General features: G+C 43.9%; 1 protein-coding gene across 7 annotated transcripts in view; it reads right to left on the bottom strand.

Annotated features, from left to right (window-relative positions):
* LOC144128531 (NPC intracellular cholesterol transporter 1-like) overlaps positions 1–25,110 on the bottom strand; it is a 119,081-nt gene that overhangs the window by 20,975 nt on the left and 72,996 nt on the right. For 3 of the 7 annotated variants that reach the window (XM_077661979.1, XM_077661980.1, XM_077661978.1), the window contains exons 6-18: positions 24,030–24,194; positions 15,278–15,701; positions 14,079–14,199; positions 11,355–11,626; positions 9,840–10,019; positions 9,656–9,719; positions 9,017–9,145; positions 7,661–7,843; positions 5,717–5,831; positions 5,068–5,195; positions 2,079–2,216; positions 1,421–1,510; positions 55–248 (exon numbers count right to left, since the gene is read on the bottom strand). In XM_077661979.1, coding sequence (XP_077518105.1) covers positions 55–248; positions 1,421–1,510; positions 2,079–2,216; positions 5,068–5,195; positions 5,717–5,831; positions 7,661–7,843; positions 9,017–9,145; positions 9,656–9,719; positions 9,840–10,019; positions 11,355–11,626; positions 14,079–14,199; positions 15,278–15,701; positions 24,030–24,194 — 2,203 coding nt within the window. The remainder of the gene's footprint in view (positions 1–54; positions 249–1,420; positions 1,511–2,078; positions 2,217–5,067; positions 5,196–5,716; positions 5,832–7,660; positions 7,844–9,016; positions 9,146–9,655; positions 9,720–9,839; positions 10,020–11,354; positions 11,627–14,078; positions 14,200–15,277; positions 15,702–24,029; positions 24,195–25,110) is intronic. The other 4 variants (XM_077661981.1, XM_077661982.1, XM_077661983.1 and 1 more) reach the window with 2 other exon arrangements.

The raw sequence follows: 25,110 nt of genomic DNA, 5'->3' as shown, positions 1-25,110 counted from the left end.
TGAACATATAGTCCTGTTTAACCGTAGAGGTTGGCAACCGTTTTCATCACTCACCTGTTGCTGAGCAGTGTGAGCTGCTTGAGCTTGGCTCCCACTGAGTCCTGGTCACACACCTGCTCATTGATGCATAGCCGAGCCTGGTTCTTGACATCCGTGTAGTCGTAGTTCTCGGTCACCATGAAGTACACGGGGGGCCCCACTTGAAGGTACTTCTTCAGATAGTCAAAGTACTGCTGCAAGTAAGAGTCCTGGGGAAAACAGAAGACAATAACAGAACAGATGAAATAATGGCCAACTTGCTGGAAAAGTTTAAACAACGTTCTCTAGACAGTGCAGAGAAGGTCCTGGGTGAACGGTTAGCGTGTGTCCGTTTGCTTTTGCCAACTGCCACCTCTTTTGTAGCAGTGTTAGATGGCCAAGCTGTGGCTCAAGATGGCACAAGCCAGTAGCTAATCTACTTAACAAAGTCAGGTAGCAATAGGCAGTCTTAGAATAAAGTGACCCTATCATTTACGGGGATAGGGGAATAGAGTGGTGCCACTGCACATGCGAAGGACAGTGACGCCCCTTGGGTTCAGCGCATGTGCACTGTCGCCCCACAGTTTCCCTATCTCCCTAACTGATAGGGTCACCCTATTCTCAAACTTGCTAATGAATTGGTTCTCCATTGTTGCCATTCGAGATGGCTTACAAAGAGCACGTGATCACGTAGAAAACGGGACAGCTGCAGCGTCTGCCACGGCTTGGACGACGCCACCTGCAAACCCGCGGGGCGGGGCAGCAGATGCGGGAGGAGGGATGGGGGGGGTGCACTCGGAGACGCTCGCATCTACTCGCGCCTTCCCATGGGTTACCTCTCGATCTTCGCAAGCGTCGTTGCCCATGCAAACTGACTGCTCTTGCTTCGAGCAGAGTGTGCATTCATTCGCAGCAGACCTTTGGCCATGTCGCACTGTCTGGTGGCATGACGTGAGGTGGTGCGGACATGATGAAAGCATGACTGTGGCTTAGATACAGTCTAATATATTACTTGCAAGCGGAACATCGAGCACAGAAAATTTCGCGATTTTTAAACCCAGTTTTTCGCATTGAAGTTTTTTTTTTTTTTAAATTCATACATTTTTCGGACTTCGATTATTCGGTCTATTTTCCAGGTCCTGCCGAGTCCAAAAATATCAGTCGGCGACTATATTAGTGCTTGCAAATCGAATGCGAGAAATGACGAAAAGTTTGCAACTTTTCAAGCCAGTTTTTCACAGCAATGTTATTCTTTTGAAGCTCACAAATTTTTCGGGCTGTTTGATAATTTGGACCATTTTCTGGGTCCTGCCAAAGTCTGAAAAATCAGTCAGCAACTGTATCTATGCGAAACCATGAGAGCAAAGACATAGCCAGTAATGATACTTTTACACAAATATACCTGAGGCATAGCAAGCTCTTGGTCAAGGCCAATTTCAATCTTGCCTATGACGGCAATGGAGGAGCATAGCCATCCAATGAAGGCCACCATCTGAAAAAAGTGAAAAATGCGCGGTCAACTGCAGTCCAGATCTGAACATGCAGTATGTGTGTTGTTGTGTTGTACTGGAGGTTTATGGCACATAGGCAACTGAGGCCATCAAGCACAAAGGCAAGTTTTAAAATGTTACATGATCAGATAATTATTTTTCAGTTCCTGAACACTCGGTCTGCGCCAATCCCCTAACACCACCGTGTGCCAGTGTTCTTTTAAGACATCCAAGTCACAGCAGGAGTTCACCTAAAGTGTACTACGCTTCAAGCTGCAAACACTACACTACCTAAAAAGTGGACACCCCATCAAATTACTCTACATGCCGCAGCATTTCAATACCTCCTAATTCCAAACACCTCCTCAAAGCCATTTCAAAAATGAACATTATTATGCCCAAGGAAGGTATAATGTCTGCAACACAAATAACACAAGAGAAAGCAATACATAGAAGTGCACAAACTTCAAGTGGCACAAATAACATTTTGTAAAAAGAGATTATGAACATCAGTGCAAAATGCAACTGTTTATGACACGACAAATTAGTCAACTACACAAGCACACTCACCACTACAACCCGCACTGAGTCATTGAGTAGGAAAGGTGCATAAACAGTCTTGAAGAACTTGTACAGCAGGCTAGTGTTCTCGCCGGGCTTGTTTTTCTTTGAGGCCTTTATGCAGAAACAAAGGTCTAGGCGGTTGCTCTGTGAACGAGGCATGAAGAAAGCAAGAGAGGAGGATTCTGGAAGCCGCACATTGAAGTGGAACAACCAAAATGCCCCGAGCCACAAGTTCTCTCCGACTTGACTCGACAAAACAGGATTTCGAGAATTTCCCACTAATACAACATGGCATGCTTTTATAGACGGCTGGAAAATGCAACCTTTCTGCATAGCGTACCTGCTTGCTAATGCAGTGATTTGCAGCTCGGCTACCTCTAAGCTAACTCTTCACCTGTGGTAAAAATCTTAGAACAGCAAACCAGTAGCAGGTATGCTTGTTTAATGGCCAGATTATAGGAATATCTCAATTATCTAAACATCTAGCAAAATACTTGTCATAAATTATGATTAATTCACATTAGAAGAAAAAGTAACACTAATTTGGGTGCAACCGCACTATCTGCAGGAAAAAGTAGTAAATCGACACAGGAAGGGGCTATTAAAATCTTCATTTCTTGAAACATTTAACAACAGTATATAACAGTTTACTTTGTGGTTGACCGTGCTCGTGTTAGTCATTTTTTGACTGCAGTGTTCAGCTGTCCTCAAATTAAGGTTTGTAAAGTCAGTTCAGTGGTCCATTCATTCACTTATGTGCAGCCTTTTCTCGTCATTGTGCTTGAGAAAAGTGCCTTGATCTCACAGGTTACTAAATTTGAAATACAGTAATCCCTCATTATAACGAAATCGCTTTACTCGAAATTTCTTCCGGACCCAACCCAAACGCATGCATTTTAAGCCGCATTACTCGAAGCGCATGAAGAGCTTGACCCGCTTAGAGTGAAGTGGTAAGTGAACGCATCGCCACCGCGGCGGCGACCCTTTTGCGCGTGCAGCGTCAAATTAATACCGCCGACGAATTAGTCTCATGCAGGCACAGAACAGGCCACAAAAGTACCAAACCTATGACCGATGACGTGCCTAGTAACGAGTACAAGCGAGTGCCGAGCGCCCCCACCTGTTTACAGTGGATGCGAATGGTAGCGTGCCCGAAACAGTCGCAACCGCATCGCTGGTGTCCCCCGTGATAGAATCCAAACGAAAATAAAATTTTTGTGACCCTTTGCAATGCCAGAAAACAGCGGTCTCTTGGATGCCGAAGAGTGGCCAAAAGACTGCGAGCAGACTTGTGCCATAGCATTCGATGGGGTGTACTCGGTGAGCAATGAGCAAAATTTTACCACTCTAAAGAACATTTCTGGCGCTGCAACATGCCAAAAAGCACAAAAGAAGTGTCCCTCCGATTATGAGTCTATTCCCGCTTGCGAGTCGTGCGCGAGGTGAGCTTTCGGCAATGACCTGAGCTGCTCCCTCACTGCCGTAGTCGTCGCTAAGCCTAACCGTTTCACATCGGCCAAAGCAGACGAAACTTTTGAAAGTGCAAATAGCGTCATTCCCAAGAGTTCTCTCTTCAAACGAGAAGGCGACCCACAGGTCGCGCTTGCATGCGTGAACAATGGTGCTGTCGAGCTGCTGCCTGGTCGCAAGCGAGTGCTGGTCGCACGCCCTTTGCCATGTTCGACGCGACGAGCTATGTTAACAAATCAGTAAGATGACTTTGGGGAAGCCGGTCTAGAAAATTGCTTGCCACTCGTCATAATCAGCCTGCACCGCAATAAAACACCGCCCCTAGCTTCGTTGCACTTTTCACGGTGCAAATCGACCGATAACTTGCTGAAAACACGAAAAATCCGAGCGTCGCCAGCAGCGAGTCAGGCTGTCAACATGGCGAGTCAACGCAACCACGGTGTTTCCCCAGCGATATTCTCGAGCCGGTCATGCTCGATTCGCGCCATCCAACCAGACAAATGGTCTAAATGCATGGTAGGGTCATTGAATTTTGTTCCTAGACATCTGTCAACAGCGCGGACATGACGCTGCGCGAACACAGACACTCGTAATGTAGAATTAGCAGAGTGTCGTCAACAACGGTGCGCCGAAAAAGTCTCGCCCAAAAACTCAATTGCAAACTTCACAGCTGAACACCTCGGGGGAAAAAAAAAAAAAACTGCCTCGTAATCATGCGAAGCATGTATTGCAAAACCATTCAGTTTTCACGATCGCGCTTTGTACCTACAATGAACGGCTAATCGTTTTTTGAGCACAACTAACACAACCTCAGACTAGAGCCACGGCATTTCCGTGAACCCCCTTCATGAAAGCGGCCACTGCCTTCGACCCATGAAAGCAGCCACTGCCTTCGAAGTAACCCAAAATACCCCCATAAAAGCGGCCACTGCCTTCGCGATCCGAAATACCCCAAAGGTTGAATGCATGGGCGGCGACCACGGCCTCGTGCAATGCTTGGTCAGATTAGAGCAGGGGTTGCACACCCCCAGTAATTGAACTTGAAACACCTAAAGTTCACCGCCGTTTTTGCACCTGAATAATGCTTTCCTTCACTGAATACATTGTATTTTGAATTCCTCACCGTTGCGGCGCAATTAAAACTCGACTGCTTTAGATCTTCGCGGGTGGCTGCTTATATCAAATTACCGCTTATAAGACATTTTTTCGCCGTCCCGCTGACTTCGTTATAACGAGGGATTACTGTATACTGAAACAAAGATAGCTGTTTCATGTTCCAATGCTGATTTAAAAACAACTCTCTTAAGTGGGTTCTGAAACCTCCTCTCATTTATGGGTACATTTAATTGTTTCCTTTTACATTTACATTTAAGGTGCAGTGTCAGTTATAATTAGTCCCTCATTGGGCCAATTGAACATTTTTTTTTTCTTTCAAAAGCGCACAATTGGAAGGAAGCGAAGTTGTTCACGGAGAAAAAAAGAAGAAAAAGAAAACAGAGAAGAAATAATCTCAAATGGCACCAACCTCTTGGCGTAGCGTGTCCATCGTAAACAAAGACAGAAAGCAAGTCATTTGCAGGAAGAAATTTATAAGCAGTGCAACACCAGCATAGAGTGCAAAGATCCGCACTGCGGGAGTTTCTGTCAAGGCACCTGCAGTAAGAAAAAAAAAGTGAAGAGTTTTCAGCAATTTGAACAAATGCAACTGCACTAATTAAATGCACTAATTATACATGTATACATGTAATTTAGTGTACTATTAATTTATCGAGGGTCCCGTTTATGGTTGCCTGACTCTGGGACCCTCGCCTGTATACTTATGTTTATGAACTCATCCCTAACGTACTGAAATTCTCACTTGATTCTTCTGATTCTTAATTGAAGTCAGTGCATCAAACATTCACTCAGAAACTGAGAAAAGAAACAATGGTTGAATGGTCGGTTCCTTGGGTTTAACGTCCCAAAGCGACTCAGGCTATGAGGGACGTCGTAGTGAAGGGCGCTAGAAATTTCGACCACCTGGGGTTGAATCGGATCACAGAAAATGCACAAAAACAGATAGTAGCTGTGAAAAATAATAGCCGCAAGTCCCCATGACATCGGTAGAAAAAAAAACTGTACGAAACGGGAGGGCCAATAAAGCAGGGCAGTGGCGGCACACCAGCCCAACGCACCGATAAAGAAGCAGGCCGACATGGAGACACTTGACAGCATCATGCTGGGAGCCACTTCTCCAACCAGACGGCCCACCTGCTCCACCGTTGTCTCTCCTTCGCGACGCTCATCGCGCTGCGCAAGGGATGAAAAAAAATATGAATAAATAAAATGCACAAGTGCACATCACACACATTTCACAACCGCAAGCAATGAATTGGCTACTACTGGTAGTACAGTCGAGCCCACATATAACGGCCCCACTTAAGACGAACTTTTGCTTATAACGAACAAGACCTGCGCGACCGTCAAAATATACATTGTTTCAATGGCACAAATACACACGTATATTGAACGTCATTAAGCCCTGCTGATCGGTTGCAGCGAATGGACGGCGTAAACCCGGCGCCGCGATGCGAGATAACCTGCCTCCGACACCGTGCTCCCGGCGTGCGGTACGTTTTCCCGAGCCTCATCGCAGGCGAACTGCCAGGCCCGTTTCGTGCCGCTCTCAAGCGAGCTACCCTTTCACCGCCGACGCGCCTTCCAAGATCGCCCTCCCGCCCCTCCTCGCAACTCCGCTCCCCTCTCTCTCTCTTGCGTGGCCTCCGTGATCAACCGCGGCCGCCGATCGCGAAGGCCATGTTCCGTGAAGCAGGCCTTCCGTGGGAGCCAAGAGGTGGCTGCACCGACGCTCACGGACGCCCCTCATTGGTCTCTCCACTGGTGCTGTGCGTCTGTACCTTTAGCTTGATTGGCTTGACTACCGCCTGTGCATGTTGCACGTCTATGCGCGCTTTTGTCACTCTTGTTGTGGTGCGGACGTTTCATCGGCTTCGTTCAAATCTCGGGCCCTGGTTGTAATTTGCGATGGCGGACGGGAACACCGTGCCCATTTCCATTGTATTCAGCGGTAGAGATAATGAAAACGGCCTAGGCGGATGTGACAGTCACTGGCGAGCGGAACTGCTTCCGCAAGGCCGGCATCGTCGACACAGTGTCTGATGCCGAGTCTGATGCTTCGGAAGATGACCAGCCCGGCGGCGATTTGTGGCAGCGCGTCGTCAACTCCGACATGGGGGGTCATGACATTGGTTGGAATGATTTTATTTCTGTCAATGACGACGCCGACACCGCGGAACCATGCACGGACGAGGGCATCGTTTCTGAAGTGCGGAACGAGAGTGACGCGGAGGAATCAGATGAGGATGAAACTTCGGAGCCAGCACTTATAAGCGCGCCTGTAGCAACGAGCTACATAGAAAGCCTCAGACAACTTGTCTGCCAAGGGCCTCGGCAATAGCACGCTTCTGCTTTAAATAGACTGGGAACCTCCCTCATCGGATATGCGCTGCAAAAACAGACGTCCATCACAGACTTTTTCGCAAAGAAAAAATATTGTGTTTTGACAAGCAACTGTCTTTAAAGCTGTGGTCCACTTACTACGAACTTCGGGATATAACGAACGGACGCCACGTGATGCTCACGTTCGTTATAAGTGGGCTCGACTGTAACTCAGCGGATGTTTCTACGGCCCTGAGTCGGTCCCCTAGTCTTACCTATCTACCTATAACTGAACCCAGATGTACAATAGCAACACAGCTAGCTGTTTACAAATATACAGGGATCGCTGTGAAGTTGAGGCCTCCTCTTATGTGCGTGGTGAGGTGTGTTAACTGTAACACAGAAATGAAAAGAACCTTGACTTTGAAGATGATGCAATGGTTTTCGTTTACCATAAACACCGCCAACTAAATATCCATCAACTGAAAGCAATATCACAATGTGAGCAGGCACCCATCTTTACATAGCTGTAATGCTCAGTGTTGCCTTTCCTGCTTTCCTGAGAGACTTTTTTATAAGCCATCAAGCCTCTAAAAGGCCGTCGCTGCCCAAGAAATGCACCCCCCCCCCCCCCTTCCCTCCCAAATGTCAGTGCTCTCCAGAACCGGCCGCATACACACCTGAAACTGCTGCACCAGGATGAAAATGTTGTCAACACCGACAGCAAGCACGAGGAAGGGGATCACTTCGACAATGATGAGCGTTGCAGCGACGTTGAAAAAGCTGAAGATGCCCAACGAAGCAACCACGGAGAGCAGCACAATCAGCACACCCACCAGGCCAAGCGAAATCTTTGAGTCAACCTGCAGAGAATGACACAAATGCACAACACAAACTTATTAGCAAGAAACAAGATATGCTCATGAGGACATAAATAAAAAAAATATAGAGGAGACCATTCGGTGAAATGCAGCTGACTCCAGTTGGAGCCTACAAAAAAGAAAATTATTAAATGTCTGGTTTTTTTATCTTACCTCTTCTTCCATTTCTATATTAAGATGTTTATATGTTCACTGTTACAAAAAGATGCACACAATGAAAGGCATGTAGATAGATATTTTTTAATTATATCATCACGAATTGACCCAGGTATGATGAGGCAAGTGCGAGGTATAATCACTTGGTGCTGTCAACAACTAATGAACCAATGTCAGCTTGCAAAGAAATTGACAAAAACCACAGAGTTAACAGCACACAACTTCTTCGAATACTACAGCACAACAGTTGCACGCTTAAATAGTCATTCAATTTGCAGCTCCCTGTAATTTTTATCGCAAAATTCAGCACTGCCAAGAAAAACAAGGGAAGGGTACACACAAAAAGACTAAAATAACGAAATAAACTGGAGAAGGAGCCAAAGGCATGGGACACTAGAGGACTCAATAGGCACACATGGCTTATGGTCAGTGACACTTTAGCTATCATGCAATCACATCAACAGAAAATGCCAGATATCGGAAACTACAAATAATGTAACAAAACACCTTGTATACCTAATTTCATGCATTTTGGAACTAGCCACCACTTATAGTAAAATATCTTGTTACATGTATGCTGTGACAACAGAAATATTTTTTGCTAATATTTTACCACATGGAATGAATAGACATCCCCAACTTTTTAAAATTTCATGGCAGAGAAGTGAGTTCATTAAGCGAGCAAGTACGGTGTACCCAGCAAGAAGCACAACATAAAACGTGCATCGAGTTTAGACAGTAAACACAAACACCGTATACGCAAGCCGAGTGCACTTATTAAGAATGGCGTTTGGTAGAAAGGTCAGCCAGCTGTTCTAAATAACATTATGCTGTGCCCCTGCACAGGTAAAAATTAACAGAAACCACGCATAACAAACGTATTGACTTCAGCCCCTAGACTGCAGGCAGCATTCACCAAGGCTGCTTTTGCTATGTATATGACAAGGCACTTAACTGCACACAACACCAGTGATAAGGTAAGACAAAAAAAAGGCTCACCAGAAGTCTACTGCAACTGTTGATGTCACCCAGTGCGATCGCAATGTAAGCGAACATGATGATATAGCTGATGCCAACCGTAACGACGTCCGAATGGCTCCCTCGCTCCAACTCATCTTCAATGGACCGCTACAAAAAAAAAGGGGGACGTTGCATGAGACCGATTACAAAGCACACAACTTTTTCCCAGCAGCTAGCATACACTATGTTGTGCAACAGTGTGTTGTTTTGCATACCACTCACACCTGACACAAAGTCAAATTGCACTTTGATTTTAAAATCTTAAATCATGAGCATCTTAGGATGAGGCATGCTTTAATTCGCGCTCATTTTGAAGCTCATCTACTACTGCGCATGACTTGAGATACCGCAACTGCAGCATAAAACAAATGGAACAGAAAGTTTAGTGATATCTTGCTGCTGAGCATACATAACAGCAATGACAGGTAGTAGCAAATGACGTTTCTTTCCCATAACTTTCATGCCTTTTGATACTTTGCTTGGCTAGAAGATTAACTCCACAATGAGAGCAGCTCATAAGTCGCAAATGGTCCACACAACAGTGCAGAACCCTGTATCTTGTGATTTAGTGAACTGAACTGAACTGAAAAAGAGCCAAACAAACATGCAACACATTACCTCGGCCATGAAGGCGATGGTCATTATTTCCGAGTTGTTGTAGCTTTTCATAAGCTTGATGAACCTGGAAAGTAGCCAAAGGTTAGTTAGCAAGGTTAGCAAGACATACACACACCTACAGCACTTCCACTAACCGAATGAAAATGTCCCGGAAGAAGAACATTCTAAACAAGGCAGCACTCACTCTTTTTCCCAAGCGAGGGCCGGGTACTTCTTCGCTTCGTCGTTGTAGTTGGTCACCGGGATGGTGATAACCAGAGCAGTGGCCATGTGGAAGTCCGTGCCATTGAATCCACCCAACACCAGTGAAATGTCGTCAATGGGTCCACCGTATTTAGCAAAACAGCCTGCGTTGGCGGCACTCCTATTCATAGAGTAAAAAAAAGAAAAAAAAGAACATAAGAGCATTTGTAAGGGGTAAATGGAATGTCACCACAAGTAAAATCATGTCTTGTGAGGAGTAACAGACATGTTGCCACACATAAAATACTCCGCAAGTTGCACTAAAACATGTAGCAGTCATGTTTTTTAAGCGCTGCAGAAGTTTCATGGGCTTGAAATAACCAAACCCCAAGCACACGAAGAGAAGAACAGAATACAATTTTAGGTGTCAGGTACAATCAACTGAAAAGAATGAATATGAATGTAACCTCACATAATGCCGAAATTGCTGATTTTACTTAGTCATCAGATCTGCATGAAGGACAGTCTGAGGGACACATGGAGGGGAAGGAGTCTTTGGGTACCTGGGGTACCTGAAACTCTTATAGGCAGATATAGCCAGCCTTTTACCTCTTGTCAAAGACATTCGGTACGGCAAACGCAATGCAATGGCAATGAAAGTCTCTCGTTCCAGATAGTCTCTACTCTTTTCATGATGAGGCATTTTCCACGAATCTCCCTTAGGCCACGGTGGCTCACACACATCACGGGGATGATAAGCAATTTTCTATAAGCTACATTAAAAACCCTTGATCAGCTATGACATCAGATGGCAGTAGCTTGCTATCCTTCTGTTGCACCACGCTGTCGCTTCTCTTGGTTTTAATGCCACACTGCACGCGTCTTTTGCATCTGCCCAGGATTTTCGTCAAATAATACAGAAAAATCTTGCTGCACCGGGATTGCAACACATTCTGTGCTAAACACTCAGCTCCTGAGCATTGAGCCCTAGCCCTTTGCAACCCCCTCCGCATTCATAAGGCAGAGAAAGGAGTCTTTTACTTTGTTTGTTTGGCAGCATAGCTGTCAACAGCTAGAACAAAAAATTGGTCTTCAGAGCCAAAGTGATCGAATCTGTGATGCCAAGTACACTGATTTGTGCACACAGGCCATGGTCGGACAGCTGGGCGAAGAAAGCAGAAATGGATCCTGGTGTACTATGGAAAATTGGCAGGCAGTTACTAGCCACATATCAGCACACAAAAAGAGAAGCTATTTGCATAAATTTATCGGTCCTGGAGCCTGAAAGCAGTGCTTTGTCATTGGCTTTCTGGATGCTGCCTCTAACATGTACAATGCAAACCCAGCCTTTAAAAGCTGCATTTCTCTTCAATGCGAGATGCTTTCGCAAGGTCGTGCTGCAGAAAAGCTGACCAGTGGGTCAGATGATAGCTTTCTCCTCGACACACAGCTCCAATCCTCTTGCAGAGCTTTGCGGAACATATTTGCGGACTACGCTTCCCGGAATAATACACACCTGCTGCAGTTATCGAAGTGATGAAGGTAGGAGTAAGGATCCACGCCGTCTGTCAAGTTGAGCTTGGCAAGGTTGTCCTGGAAGAAGGCAAACACACTCTGCACTGAACAGTGCTTGTTGAGCGGTGACAACGGCGCTAGGCAGACGTCGTAGATGGACACGTTCTTCAACTCCTCGGGCTTGTAAGTTTCCTCATCACCCTCGTGAAGGAGCTGTCCGTCGGGGCGAAGTTTCCCGACCACTGCTTCGACAGCTAACTGCAGCTTGAGAGCCTGAAAAGCAGTGAGCCAGCAAAAACATCAACTATGCAAACGGAGGTTACATCAATGTTGTTAGTGCGTTGTCCTTTAGTTCTATGCCTAACAGTTTACGTGAAAGCCAAACATACCACATATTACAGTCACATGCTGTGCTTTGCTTTCCGTTGTATATGCTCCACTAAACGATAGGATACAGCACAACGGAACACATTGTAGTATTACGCCCTTCCTTTGTTGACCGCTGTGAACATTTAAGCACTATAACAGACATTAAAAGCCATTTCTAATGTTTCGACTCATACTGCTCATTCTGCAGTTCTTCCTGATGTGGACTTTGAGACACATTTACCGTAAAAAAACGGAATACGGGTCGAACTTTTTTTTCAAAAAACCATGGCGAAAAGTTGACCCCTGTCTTATACCCCATCACACTAGCAAATTTAATGTCATTCGATGCCTCGAATGTCATTCGGTGTCTTTCGGTGCTACACGGTAAAAAATAATGTCATTCGAAAATGATGGCAGTGACGATCAGTGAAAAAAAAAATAGTACAATTCCAACACATCAACGCGCATAAAATATGTTACAAATTGTTGTGTAGTGTTTTAAATGTGGGTGAGAACATTTCTGTGCAATGTTATAAGCTTAAAATATTATTTCTGGCCACTCTGCGGCACTTCAGCCAAGCCAAGTACAAAGTCAATCACAAATCCAAAAAATGTAAACAAACAAAATGGCTGACACGGTGGCGCGCGGCAACGCGTGGAGCGTGGAAATGACTTCTGAAAGGTGAAGTGCTCAGTAACATCTTTAAGTACTTCCGAGCTAACCGAACATGTAACGCCAACCAGCAAGAAACACGCAACCCAAAATGATTGGCGGTCGCGGGAAAGGCCCTGCTTCACGGTCGGCTGCTGCCGTTGGCTGCTGCTAAGGCCAAGAGTAATAGCTATCCACGACAGCTACAAATGTGGAGAAGTTCGCACCAAAATTAACATTTTTTAGCAGAACTAAATAAATACAATTTCTAACTTTGACAGTGCGCACACTATTTTTTCGCGTCGCTTGTTTCTGCTGTGCGTATGGTGTCCAGGGTACACATTCGGTTCGACATCGAATGCGAATGAGTTTCGTGAACTCATTCGATAGCGAATGTCATTCGAACCTAATGACATTAAATGTTCCCATGTGGCAGCAGGTTAATCGCATTAGGTGCGAATGCCATTCGAAACGAATGACATTAAATTTGCTAGTGTGACAGGGGTATTATATACCTACCTGTCATTGGCGGAAAAACTATGGAAATCTTGAAACAATGGGCAGATGAAGTCAACAGCCTCCATCGCCATCAGCAGCAGCGCGGCGTGGCGACGTTTCCGTTTCCGTTTTGAGTTTCCGTTGTAGCAATGCTACTTTTGGTTAAAGGCTGCTTTTTCACATTTTGCTTCAAAACGAGCGGAAGCCGACAGCAATTCACTGTCACCTTCAAGAAAATGCGATTGAGTATGCACACGGAAGCTCACGGCAACCTGGCGGCACTGCGCAAATTTGGAGTATCTGAACAGAGCATTCGGTACTGGCGGAGGCCGAAGCTGCGTTATTATAACTTGCAGCAACCAGAAGAGCACATCATATCGTGGGCGGACCGCAGCGTATCCAGAATTGGAAGGAAAGGTTGCGGAGTTCGTCCAGGAGCTGCGTGCAAGATCGCTGCCTGTGACTGCCGAATGCATCCGCGTGAAAGCGGTAGAGATCGCGTGGTAGAGATCACAGCACGGAGCAACAAAAGAAGCGAGAGTAAGCGCACGTGTACACATGCACGCACCTCGTTTGTTTTCGCCGCTCCGTGCCGTGATGATAAGGTCTGACAAACACGCGGGTCGATGGGCACATGATACTGTTAAAAAATTGGCCAGGTGTACACATGAGCAGCATTTAAATGAAAATAAATAGTGTCACCATTCTGAAACCTGTTGTCGCATATGTTTCAAGGTAAGGGTGACTTCCAGTACTTTTTCCATTTGAAGTGACTTCCAGTACTTTTTCCATTTAAAAAGATTTTTTTCATTTTTAGAATTGGTTAGTTGGGGGTAGACCTATAGTCCGGTTTTTACGGGAAACGTGAAAAGGAATAGCTTAGAAAAGCTAATAGCTCAGAAAACACCATTCACATAAATATTTCCTGGATAAGCATCAAAGCACAAGCTGAAGATAATCCCAATCAGGATTCGAAATTATGTAGGAAAGCATAAGACCCAGTCTACACACTGTTTAATCCTCCATTTATAAAAGAGCAAAGAGCAGAGAGATATCTTGAGCTATGTATAAGTCTGGAGGCACGGTTAACAAGCTCTCGCCCACAATTCTGCCATCTGCCTTTCGCTTTTCCCACAAGTCACGTTGAGACTCTAATCAAATCAAGCTTTTTCTGCTACAAGAAGAAATACTAATAAAAAGTAGCACCTCTAACATGAAGTTCTTCTCGAATGCTGGGCCAAATGTCTTGTTCACTCCAGCTTTCTCTACAAGGAAGAAATCCTGGGCTTTTGGACGCAGGATGATCTGCTCCACACGGTAGAAAGGACTGGGGAAAAAAAAGAACAGCAGAATTCAATATGGAAAAACAAAGTAGCTGTATTCAAGTACACCCTGCATATGTAAAAACAAAAAAAACGTGTTTGACTCCCAGCCCCTTTCGCGGCGTAAAAGCAGGCATCAATATAAAACGTATTTTGTTTATGAACACGTTACAAACTTCCAATTCTGTGATATTTACATAAAACAATAATATGCTCAGAAGTTAAGGAGAAATTAAGACAATAGCCAGTCAGCTTGAAAATCTCACTCAACTCTCAACGATGCCTCAAACTTACAACTTTTCATTAAAAGTATGCAATGAAAGCACTGAAATAAATTCAAACAAAGGCCTGCAATTCTTCACTGTCTGTAATGTACCGTCAGCGTCAAATGAAATGTGAACAAGACAGCTGGAACAAGGACAACAAAATTAGGAGATTTTAGTTGAGGGGGACTGAATACTAGTGCACTCTATTTTCATTTCAACGACACAAAGACTGCTGCACAGAAGAGTTAGTGAACGCTGCCTGTACTTTCTCTCCAGCACCTGACATGTTTGTTTTCTTGTGAATGCATTACAATTACCCTGTTCATATTTCAATTGATGCTGACAGTACATACAGGCAAATGCTATGGAATGAAAAGGGCCACGATCATTTGAGTTACTAGTCCCCCAAAATAACATGAGTCACCAAGGATGCTACTGCCTCAATGACAGTTTGCTCCCACCGACAGTCAAGTCATTCCAAGCCTCACATTCTACAAAATTACACAGTGCCCCAAACCCACGAACTGCTATAACAGTGTCAGGTCAATACAACAGAGTAGCTGTTATGCATCCACGGTGATAAATACAACAGACACAGGAGATCACCTTTGTAGGCCACGCAGGAACCCACCATAGCCTTGAATTGACAACAAAGCCACAAGTTTTTGACATTTTGACGTTAAAAGGAGAGTAACGACTGAGTCCTCCAAGTTCAGAAGTAGCTTTCCCACAGTTCGACACCAACCTACCAAAGCTATCACAGCTAAGAAGTCACAATAAAGTAACAAGCAATAGTACTGCTCATCTTTCAGCTCACCCGAAGTGGCTGTTGAAGTAGTTCATATGCTTGCGGGCCAAACTGCTGTGGGACACCCAAAGGTCAACTGGGTTGGTAGTCACAGTGAACTTGAGGAGACCCAGGGAGAGGAGCGCACTGACCGCCAGTGCGGCCACCAGCACCAGGAATGGGTTGCGCGCCACAAACAGGCCCCAACGGTGAAAGCCTGCCTGAAGCAGCCGCTCCATCATTGCCCCGAATGACGATAGCGTCCGCACGTGTGCCTCGTCGCCACTTCCGACGACGGGCACTTTGGCATCGCCGTTGGCCACACCGTTGCCGTGCGTTATGCCGTTCATGGTGCTGCCATCTGCAGTGTCCCCAGCAAGCGGCGGAGGACGCAGGGTAATGGGTGAGCCCGGTGGCGAGTGGTTCGGCGAGTAGGGAAAATTCTGCCCGCTCACTGCAAAACAATGCGGGGTGAGCGCCCCACACTGCCTTTGACAAAAAACTCGAGAAAGACCACATAAACTGGACCACATAAACAGAAAATTGTTTGCTCTGCATTCAAAAGGTTTTCATCACACCAGGTGCAACCAAATTTTAAAAAATAAGGTTTAGCTGATGAATGTGTTCTGAAATTGAATCCTGAATAACTAACTCTTGGTCAAACATTGAAATTGCATGATCAAGCAAGACTTTTCTATTGTTTCATTAGGTTACACTGTATTGTGCCCAAATGCCCTCCCATTACTCGAAATGAACTTACTGAACATAAACAAGTGATAAGCCACTTTGTTTAAGCAAATCTGCCTAACAGCATTACCAACAGTTCTCACAAAGTTCATCTCTGATTCCTATTACAGGCAGCCTTGTATCTCTGTTCTGCCTTTTAGTCATAATGTACCCATAAGAAAGTTATATTTCTGACCTTCAGCTTTGAAGTGATACAAAATAAGTAATACATATTGCCTTATATCAGTCCAATTACTTCTAAATTGAACTAGTATACATACTATTTGAGAACATGTATTGGCAGTTTGGCAAGGAGCTAAACCAAAACAGAAAAAAAGTGTCTACCTGCGCCATAGTACACAGCCACTTGACCTACAGATATCAAACCTTGCATGAAAACAGGAAAACACCTCAATCAGATTGCACTCATTTGATTCTGTCGAAATGACATCATTAAACCTCAAAGACCTGTGTTCATGAGAGCTAGCATGTGACGTTATGCTTGGCTTAGACACACTGTTATGTGCCCGCCATGGATCGTTGAAAGATGAAACTTATCTAGTTCTTGAAGAAGCAATACGCAGAAAGTTTGGGTGTGAGCACATGAACCCATACCTAACCATTCTACCTTGAAGAAGTCCCAGAAGAACCTTTCACTGCCACTGACATCCCCAAAGCCAGAGGCTTCAGATAAATGAAACATGTAATAAGCAATGAAAGAGACTTCAGATCTCCACCCCAAATAGCAATCCTACAATTAGTGTGAAAACAATGCTTAAGACAATTGCATGCAATTTTTGCTCGCAGTAAAATGTGATTTTGACTTTTTGCAGCCCTGCTGATATTTGACCGACATCAAAAATACAGAAAAGGAGAAATCTGGGATTAAAACCAGAACATTATTTTCCTGTCAGTCCACCCAAGCTCACTGGCGTTAAAGATGACATTCAGGCAATTCTCAACTCCACGAGCCCTAGGTGCAAGTGGATAGCGATGTGGTATATCCTCAGAAATCTGCACCCAAATAAAGTAGGGTATATGTGGTACCATTGCAGTTTGTTTGTGAAAATGGCTGGCAACAGCAGAACCTATTTTAAAATTTTTTTTGGCCTTTCCCAGCTTATAAGAACTCCATTTTTTAGTGAAAATAGGGTGCTCAATCAATACAGGCTAACTTTCCTTCAAATCCCTTCAAGGAGCACTTCTTTCACCATGATTTTCAGACAGAAAGCAGCAATGCATGAACAAGGGTGGTTGTGAACATCTACCATCACATTAAAGCGCACAATGACTTGGTTGTATTATTGTGGTACACTGCAGTTACTGCTAAGGATAAAAAAATAAAGCGTCTCTTAACTGATGCAGAACTACAGGCTCAGGGCTGTGAAAATTACCTACGCATACTTTAATGCTATAAGCAACCAGTCAAACTGACCGTAATAATGCAGCCCGTATGCCATCTGAATTCACTTTACTATACGCTGATCAGAAGACAAGAAAAGAGCTCAAAGAGTTGTAATGATCAGAAAAACACTGTCACAATTTGATGCTCTATGCATGCTCAAATGGCTTTGCATTTTTATATTTTTTTTTGCAATCACAACACCAGCAGCTGAGACTAATAAGAAAATGTCTTAAAGCCAACAGAACAAAAGGTGCTTGTTTATACACTGGCTGTTACGTTGCTAAATGCACCTTGTAAAAAAAGCTTCTGTCGGCTAAACTGCTGGCTTGTTCGTGCTAAATGTGCACTGCTGAGACATTTGATGGTAATTTTTGTTTTATGTGACGTTTGGGTGGGGTACTTGCCTGATTTGGTCAGAATTAATAAGTAAATCTGCATCCTCTGCAGTGGTGACAAACCAAAGCAACAAGACTTTACAAAGATTGTACCGGTAACGCCACCTCATGCCCATGGAAGAAATGAGCTGTGTAAAGTGGAAGTTGCCGTGAATGCAGTGGGGACCGGAAGGTGGTTGCATGTTTGACCTGAAGATTCTTTCTCGACTGCTTTAACAATACTCCCCACATTCACCACAACTTCCACGGTAGAAAGCTTGTTCTTCCAGTGGGCGCAAGATGGCATTACTGGTAATACTTTGTGAAGACTTGCTGCTCTGTTTCACCATCGCGACAGACAATGAAGAATTCTGACCGACTCAGGCAGGTACCCCATACAAACGTGGTATAAAACAAAGATTGCCACCAAATATCACCTCTGTGCAAAATCTGAGCACAAACAAGCCAGTGATTCAGCCACAAGAGGCAATTAACAAGTTGCATTTTGTGATGCAACAGTCTCTATGTAAAACTAAACTTTCAAGCAATTAAAAACAATCCCCGCAAACAAAACATAAAAGCAATAATGTAAATGCCCAAAGCTGCTTTAAGATTTTAAAGAGGATTTAAAAACATATTACCTTACTTGGCATTACATCGTAAAACATTAAGGCCTATCTATTCTCTTCATCACGGTCTCGAAAGCTCCTTTTTAACAAGCAATAATACTTTGAAGTAGCTTACCACCTGAACCACTCATAAACTGAAAAAGCATACTGTGAAGCACGCAGTATACTAAAATAAAATGAGTGTACATCAAGAGCAAGCTAAAACTATGCGAAGTGTGTGTGTCTGCGACTACTTGCATATACAACGATACACGCTACCATCATGAAGCATACTTTGTCTCCATGCTATGACTCGGCTAAAGTAGTTATGGTAGCATATTATATATTTTCAGTCCATTATGCAATCTTTTATGCCAGCATTCTTCATGCACTCTTTCTTTTTTCATCTAGTTAGTTAGCTTCATCTCACTAGTAGTAAGTCAGCTATGTTAGGAGAAGCTGCCATGCATCAGACATACGGTTAAAAAGTGCCTATTTCAGCAATAAAGCACTGAATGCTTTTGCAAAAACTTATTTAAGATATCAACATCTTCAAAAAACAATTCAACTTCTGCCGGTCGCTGCCACGCACGTATGACGCGATCATGTATTGAAAATTTAGCACCATACTGAAAGTAGGCGCTGAAGATGAGGTGGCTCCATCTCTTGAGACTTTCGAAAAACATTATGTCGTGCTTCCATCTTGTGGAGGCAAAAAGACCTTTTGCCCTTTTTAGTACTTTGCACGGCTTACGATCCGGCATTTGCCTCATATCGGTTTCTCTGCGTGCATCGTCTGCCCATGTGGAGGGGCGCAAGGGCTCATTTTTACGCTGAATGATACCTTGCTTGGTTTATTGCCAACACTCACGTGGTGTTATCACTCTCGGCTTTGCTTACTCAGCTTACTTTGAAGCATTCAGTTGCGCACTGTCACTTCTTTATGGCTGCACGCAGTCTGCTCTTCTGGCGATGACAGTGATGGCTTCCTACTCAAAGTACTTACCAAGCACAGAGTCTCAATCTGAGAATGACAGCTCATCCTTGGATGCCCAACACACAACATTGCGGAAGCAGGCGCAATGGAACAACATTCAATGTGACTGAGGTGAATATTTTTTTCCTCGCTCTGGACCGAATTTCGTCATTTTGTTCATTCTGAAGCACCAATTAAAAATTTTTGATCATGGGGGGGCATGTTTCCAGAATAGAAATTCAACCTTCAAAGGGTTAAAAATTATTTTTTCCTTCTACGCAAAAGTTCATAAACCAATTGCAGTTGTAAAGTTTCAACTATGTTTCCCACTTTATCAATTGTAGGTCTTGCAACTAGTACGCTGTTTTCTATTTTGTCACCATTCACATTCCTTTACATTGCAGCTTTATCTTCTTTCTTGTAAGCTGCAGATTATTAATAAGTGACTTGAACCTTGTCAACTTATAACCTAAATGAAATAAAATTAATTTCTCACCAAAAACACGACTTTAATGACTTTCCTGCCCCTTAAACAGCTATGGGCAGGCAGTACACTACCCGCAGTGCTAACGCGAACAAATATGATGGCGTAAAATTTTCACCTTGGTGGTCTTGGCTCCCACTAAACTGGCCAGCCTTAAAGCAAGCAAGGAAGCCTCAAGCACAAAGCAAGCACAAAAAGAAGCCACAAAAAAGGCAACACAAAAGAAAACATGCACAAAAATGCAACTGCGAAAGCAGAACAGAACACCTTGTTTAAAGCTTCTCTAAACAACATGCAAAGGCTTTCTTCCTGGTGCGGGCCAAGCGCCTTATGTTTTTAGTGAAACATTCCAACCACTAATATAAACTAGGCCTTGCCAGCCACATGGTGTGGTATACAAAAACTTTGCTCTAAATTGAGAAAACTACACTATCAGCTAGTGCAAACAGGTGGTTACTAATGTCGCGGTATTCTCAAAGTGCCAGCGAAGGTGACTGAGGCGTCCATTGGAGTGGGGAATCAAACAATAGAGGATAGGCTATCCAACTGCTTGGAACAACTAATTAGGCTTGTTTAAAGTGTGTATAAAAACAGCAATCGAGGAAGTATTTGAGAGGTCGATTTCACAAGTCTGCCCATACAGTGAGCTCCTATATTGCTGACACCAACTTTCAAGTAACTGCTCTTAATAAATCAGGCATTTCCCCTAAGATGTTTTACAATTTTTAATAATATGCTCTCAGAGTTAGAAGAGCCCTTTTTTTGGCATAACATTGTCAGTGGTGCAGTGCATCAGAATAGAGCTAAGATGTGCTAACTAGTAGGTTGGTTAACTGATATTGAGTAGTTAACCTTTTTACCTATTACTGTTAGTCGCCTTATTTATTGAGAGGTGTGTAGCCCACTGTTAGTAGTATCAATTTCAGTTCCTAGAATTTTGATAACTCAGTTATCCTATGCACTATGGCCCAGCAAATTTTGGTTACTTCGATGAGTCACGTGTACTGGAGGGGCTGCTTTGCCTGCACAGTTCTCGAAAGTGCATGCATTCTGGTGCGATGTTGCTAAAATTTCCTGGGCCATACCGTCGAGGGTAACTGAGTTTTTGAAATTGTAGAAACTGATATAGATATTACTTACGGTCGGCTACAGCCTCTCAATAAATACGAAGAATAGTAGTAACAGTTAAAAATCTAACTACTCAACAATAGTTAACCAGCCTACAAGTTAGTACATCACATCTCAGTTGTATTCTGATGGACTACACCGCTGACAATGCTATACCAAAAAAAGCGCTCTTCGAATTCAAAAAGCCAATTGATAAAAATTGCAGAACATTTTAGGATAAAACACCCAGTATACAAGTCCCCAAGCAGTCCACAGTTAGAGCTAATACTGGGAATAAAAGAGCTATACCAGAGTAAGTGGAGCTACTAAGTCAGCTTTCTTTTAAATAAATGAAAATATAGTTAAGTGAACATCTACAATTCCTGAATTCTTGATATGCAATTTCTTGAATTTTGAAAATGGCCCACCTACCTCTAGAAACACTATACACACCTCCAAAAACAAACAAAGGCTACAGGGGACTTTTCCCTTTGATAGCTCGCTGATTGGTTTCCTCAAACTGGTAGAAAATATCAAGTGTGTTATTTACTCACAACAGCAACATACAAAACTAAAGCAAAAGCAAAACACAGAACAAGTCAAGACAAGACATCAAAGAAGCTTCATTCTCATTTAGCTATGCAGAGCAAAAAGCAGCTATGAGAAAGCGAATGAGTGCTAGTGTAACAGAGGTGCGGTAAGCAGTGAATGTTGGGTGATAAATTAAACGCCAGTGAAGCAAGAAGAACTGAAAGACTTGCCAATGCAGAGCAAATCATCCCTCATTTTAGTGGCTGTGCAATGCATCTAAGGTAAACTGAAAACACCAAGCGATCACTGCACGCAAAAAATTGTTCCGACCAGGCAGTGTAAAAATTTAAAATTTGCAATGAAAGCAGTCTTACTAAGAAAAAAAAGCTTTTCAGTGTAACAAAAAAAAAAAACCTATGAAGAAATATGTTGCATAAGCTTAACATGCCTTTACAAACTGTTAGCAGTAAAGCAGGTACTGGCTCAAGCAGTTTTTATCCCAGAGGCAATTCATTCAGCTCCTCACCAGCATATTAGTCTAACGACGTTAAAAGCAGTCAACACAGCTACGACAGTTTTGGCAAGACTCCAAACAATCAAAGGAGTTACAACTGGAATCTGAGAAGATTGTAATACTGAAAGAAAGCTTTAGTTGGAAGGTGATACACCCTCAAGGTCAGTGCACTTCGAGGGGAAAGTAACTATATAATGTCTTGACTTGCCATAACCGAGTATAAAAAAAATGAATGATACACCTTAATGTTGGAGGATACCTTGAGGGATGCAAAGTGATGACCTGACAGAAAGTATGGCCAGAAAAGCGCCAATGAACAGCCATTATAGCAGCTTTGCACAAAAGCTTAGCAGGTAACGTTAGCAAGAAAGGTTCACAATATGAATGGAGAGATGAAGCAACAGCGAGACATATTCAAAGCACCTCGAGACAGTACAAACGCATCAGCAGAAAACGCAAGAACAGAATGAACACAATTTTAACTCAGTGTTTCAGAATATTGACAGATTCTCCGAAGCAAGACGACCGATTTGCACATGCCAGACTGCTTACTGCAGCTACACCTTAACTATTGAAAACAATTAATTCCTTTGTTTGCCTCATTTCTTTGCTTTTTAAAAAGAAGTTGGATTTGCACATGAGTCTAACCCGTAGTAAGACTTGACTGTCAAGATGGTTCACGTCAGTCAATCATCATGCGCAACAGTAGTGCCAGCATAGCGGTCAATTGTCCTGGAATCCCTGAATTCGCATCGCACTTTCACTATCCCGTTACCAAATAATCCATTTAATATTTAAAAAAAAAAAGGCATATTTATATCTAATGCCACAAATAGTAGGTGAGGCTCAGAACTGGCAGAACACTTACAGACTGTAAGAATGCGTGAAGATAACATGCCCTGAACTTGCAATTCTGCTCTTTTCAGCTTCATTTATTCATCTTTCCAACCCATACATCTATGCTTCACCATAAAATGTGCTCGGAGGCAAATACCGCACCGTGCTACTCAAAATGAGAACTCAGGGTTAGGTTATCTACATATTAAGTGGCAACAGATATAAATTGATAAATGTAAAATACTGAACCCCCCCCCCCCCCCCCCCTCCAACAAGTTTTGTCATTGGCAGTAGTGGGTTTATGTGCTCTATACCCAAACTGTGAAGATTTTACTTTATTTTTTCTGTGCAAGACTTTCAACCAACCAGACTTTCAGCTACGATGACGAGACGTGCAAAAACTTGAGTGAACACACTGTAGTGCACAGAACTACAGCAGGAACAACACATGTAACACTGTGAACTGAAAAAAGTTCCACACAATGGGGAGCTGAGCTCAACCCACACACCAACCAAACACAAACAACCACCACAAAAACACATATCCATAGAGAAATGACACACACAAACGGGGCAGACTGAGCACATGAAAGAGCCAGTGCTACTGCTCCCAAGGGTTAAATACAGAGGACAGGGCAGGAAGGGCAGTGCACAAGTCTGAGGGAAACCATGGGTTCACACCCAAAATGTTGGGCTCTGATGATACTTCCGGCTTGTTACAACTACTAATAACGATGGTAAGTGAAGTGAAGAAGTCCCATTTGCTTTCTCCACTACCGAGCTCACAAGACACTGGCTAATTATACCAGCCCAATATGCTGCCCATAGATCATTACAGGTGTTCCTGTAATAAGTTTCTAAATGCCTTCTGTCCCAGGGCAAAATCTAAGCAAGATCCAAGCGCAGCAGATGGCTAAATAGTGCAGAGACCTGAAAGGCTTCACGACAGCTGAGAACTGCCTGAGCATACCGCTGCTAGATGAAGTAAGCATTACTACTTGCCGAGGCACATCAGACCATGCCCCAAAAGCACATTACGCACCTCGTCTTACATTTCAGCTATTCCTCGGGTGATTTCCTTCAGACTGTGAACAGCAAAAGAGAAGCGAGAGCAGATTCCAAAGCTGGGCGGGCCAGCCAAGGAAAGACTTGGCAAGGATGGCGACAAGAGGAGGAGGAGTGAGCGAAAAAGGGAAAGGGGTTTCGAGCCAACAACGTACTTGAGCGCTTTGATCTCAGAGGTTCCACCTCCTCAAGGGAGCCAAGATCCACGGCAGCCAGCAAAATTGAACGCGCTGGCTTTGAGGGCCGGTGCAGAGGTGTCCTGATCGTGTCATTGCTGTTGCTGCTTGTGTCCGATACACTGGACTCCGACGAGTTCGACACTGTGTGGGATGGCGGCAACCACGGCCGGAAGTGGCGCGTGAAGTTTATTTGGGGACAAAGCCGACAGCCGCGGCGCAGGAAAATGGGGAAAGAAGGGGATTGGGGGAAACAGCATGAGGTGTTGCGATTGGAGTCGTCGCCAGTCAGCACCATTCTCTGGGCTACTCACTAGTTGTAAAATTAAAGGCATGCAAGTCGTCATGCTGCGAAACTAGTTCAGTAAGGAAAAAAAAAAACGAGGGGTGGCCAGCAAGGCCCGCTAAGGGTACAGTGTTCAGCTAATAAAATATCTAAAAAGGTCTAAAAAGGACACTGAGGACGAACTGAAGTTGACCTGTATCGATAAATTATCGTAAGCTAACAACATAGAGACTACTCTTAGCGAAAGCGGAGCTTTTACAAGCTAGGGCACGTCAAAAAATGAAATGCATGTATCGCCACCACCGGCCGGCTTTGCAAAAAAAACTGCAGTGCACCAACGCAGTTTTTTGGGTGTGGATCCTACAGGATAGGCTACGCTACCATTCACTTCAAAATACTAGTCAGAGCCCTATCCAGCATAGGCATCAAAATTGATTTTAAATAAGAAAAGAGCCTCAATAGAGTCGTCCTCAGTGCATCTTCAAGGTTAGTGTCACCGTGGACCATTACTGTTACCAGCTTCGCACATGCTCCATGCACATGCGCAATCAATGGAGAACATTTTAGCTAGCTGCCATGCCACCAGTACATACCATTATCACAATGGGAACTGACTGCACATGTGCTTGGTACACGTGCACTGTCAGAACCAGATGGCAGCAGTAAGAGCAGCTGTATACGGTAATGGTTTTCTGAAATGTTCTTACTAGCCACTGCGTGGAGAGCCATCACTATCTAGTTAGTGCAGCACAGGTGTCTCCAGCTACGCAGCAG

The sequence above is a fragment of the Amblyomma americanum genome, chromosome 4 (assembly GCF_052857255.1).
Source record: "Amblyomma americanum isolate KBUSLIRL-KWMA chromosome 4, ASM5285725v1, whole genome shotgun sequence".
NCBI classification, from domain to species: Eukaryota; Metazoa; Arthropoda; class Arachnida; order Ixodida; family Ixodidae; genus Amblyomma; species Amblyomma americanum.
The sequence above is the reverse complement of the archived record's forward strand: the minus strand, read 5'-3'. Positions and strand labels throughout refer to the sequence as shown.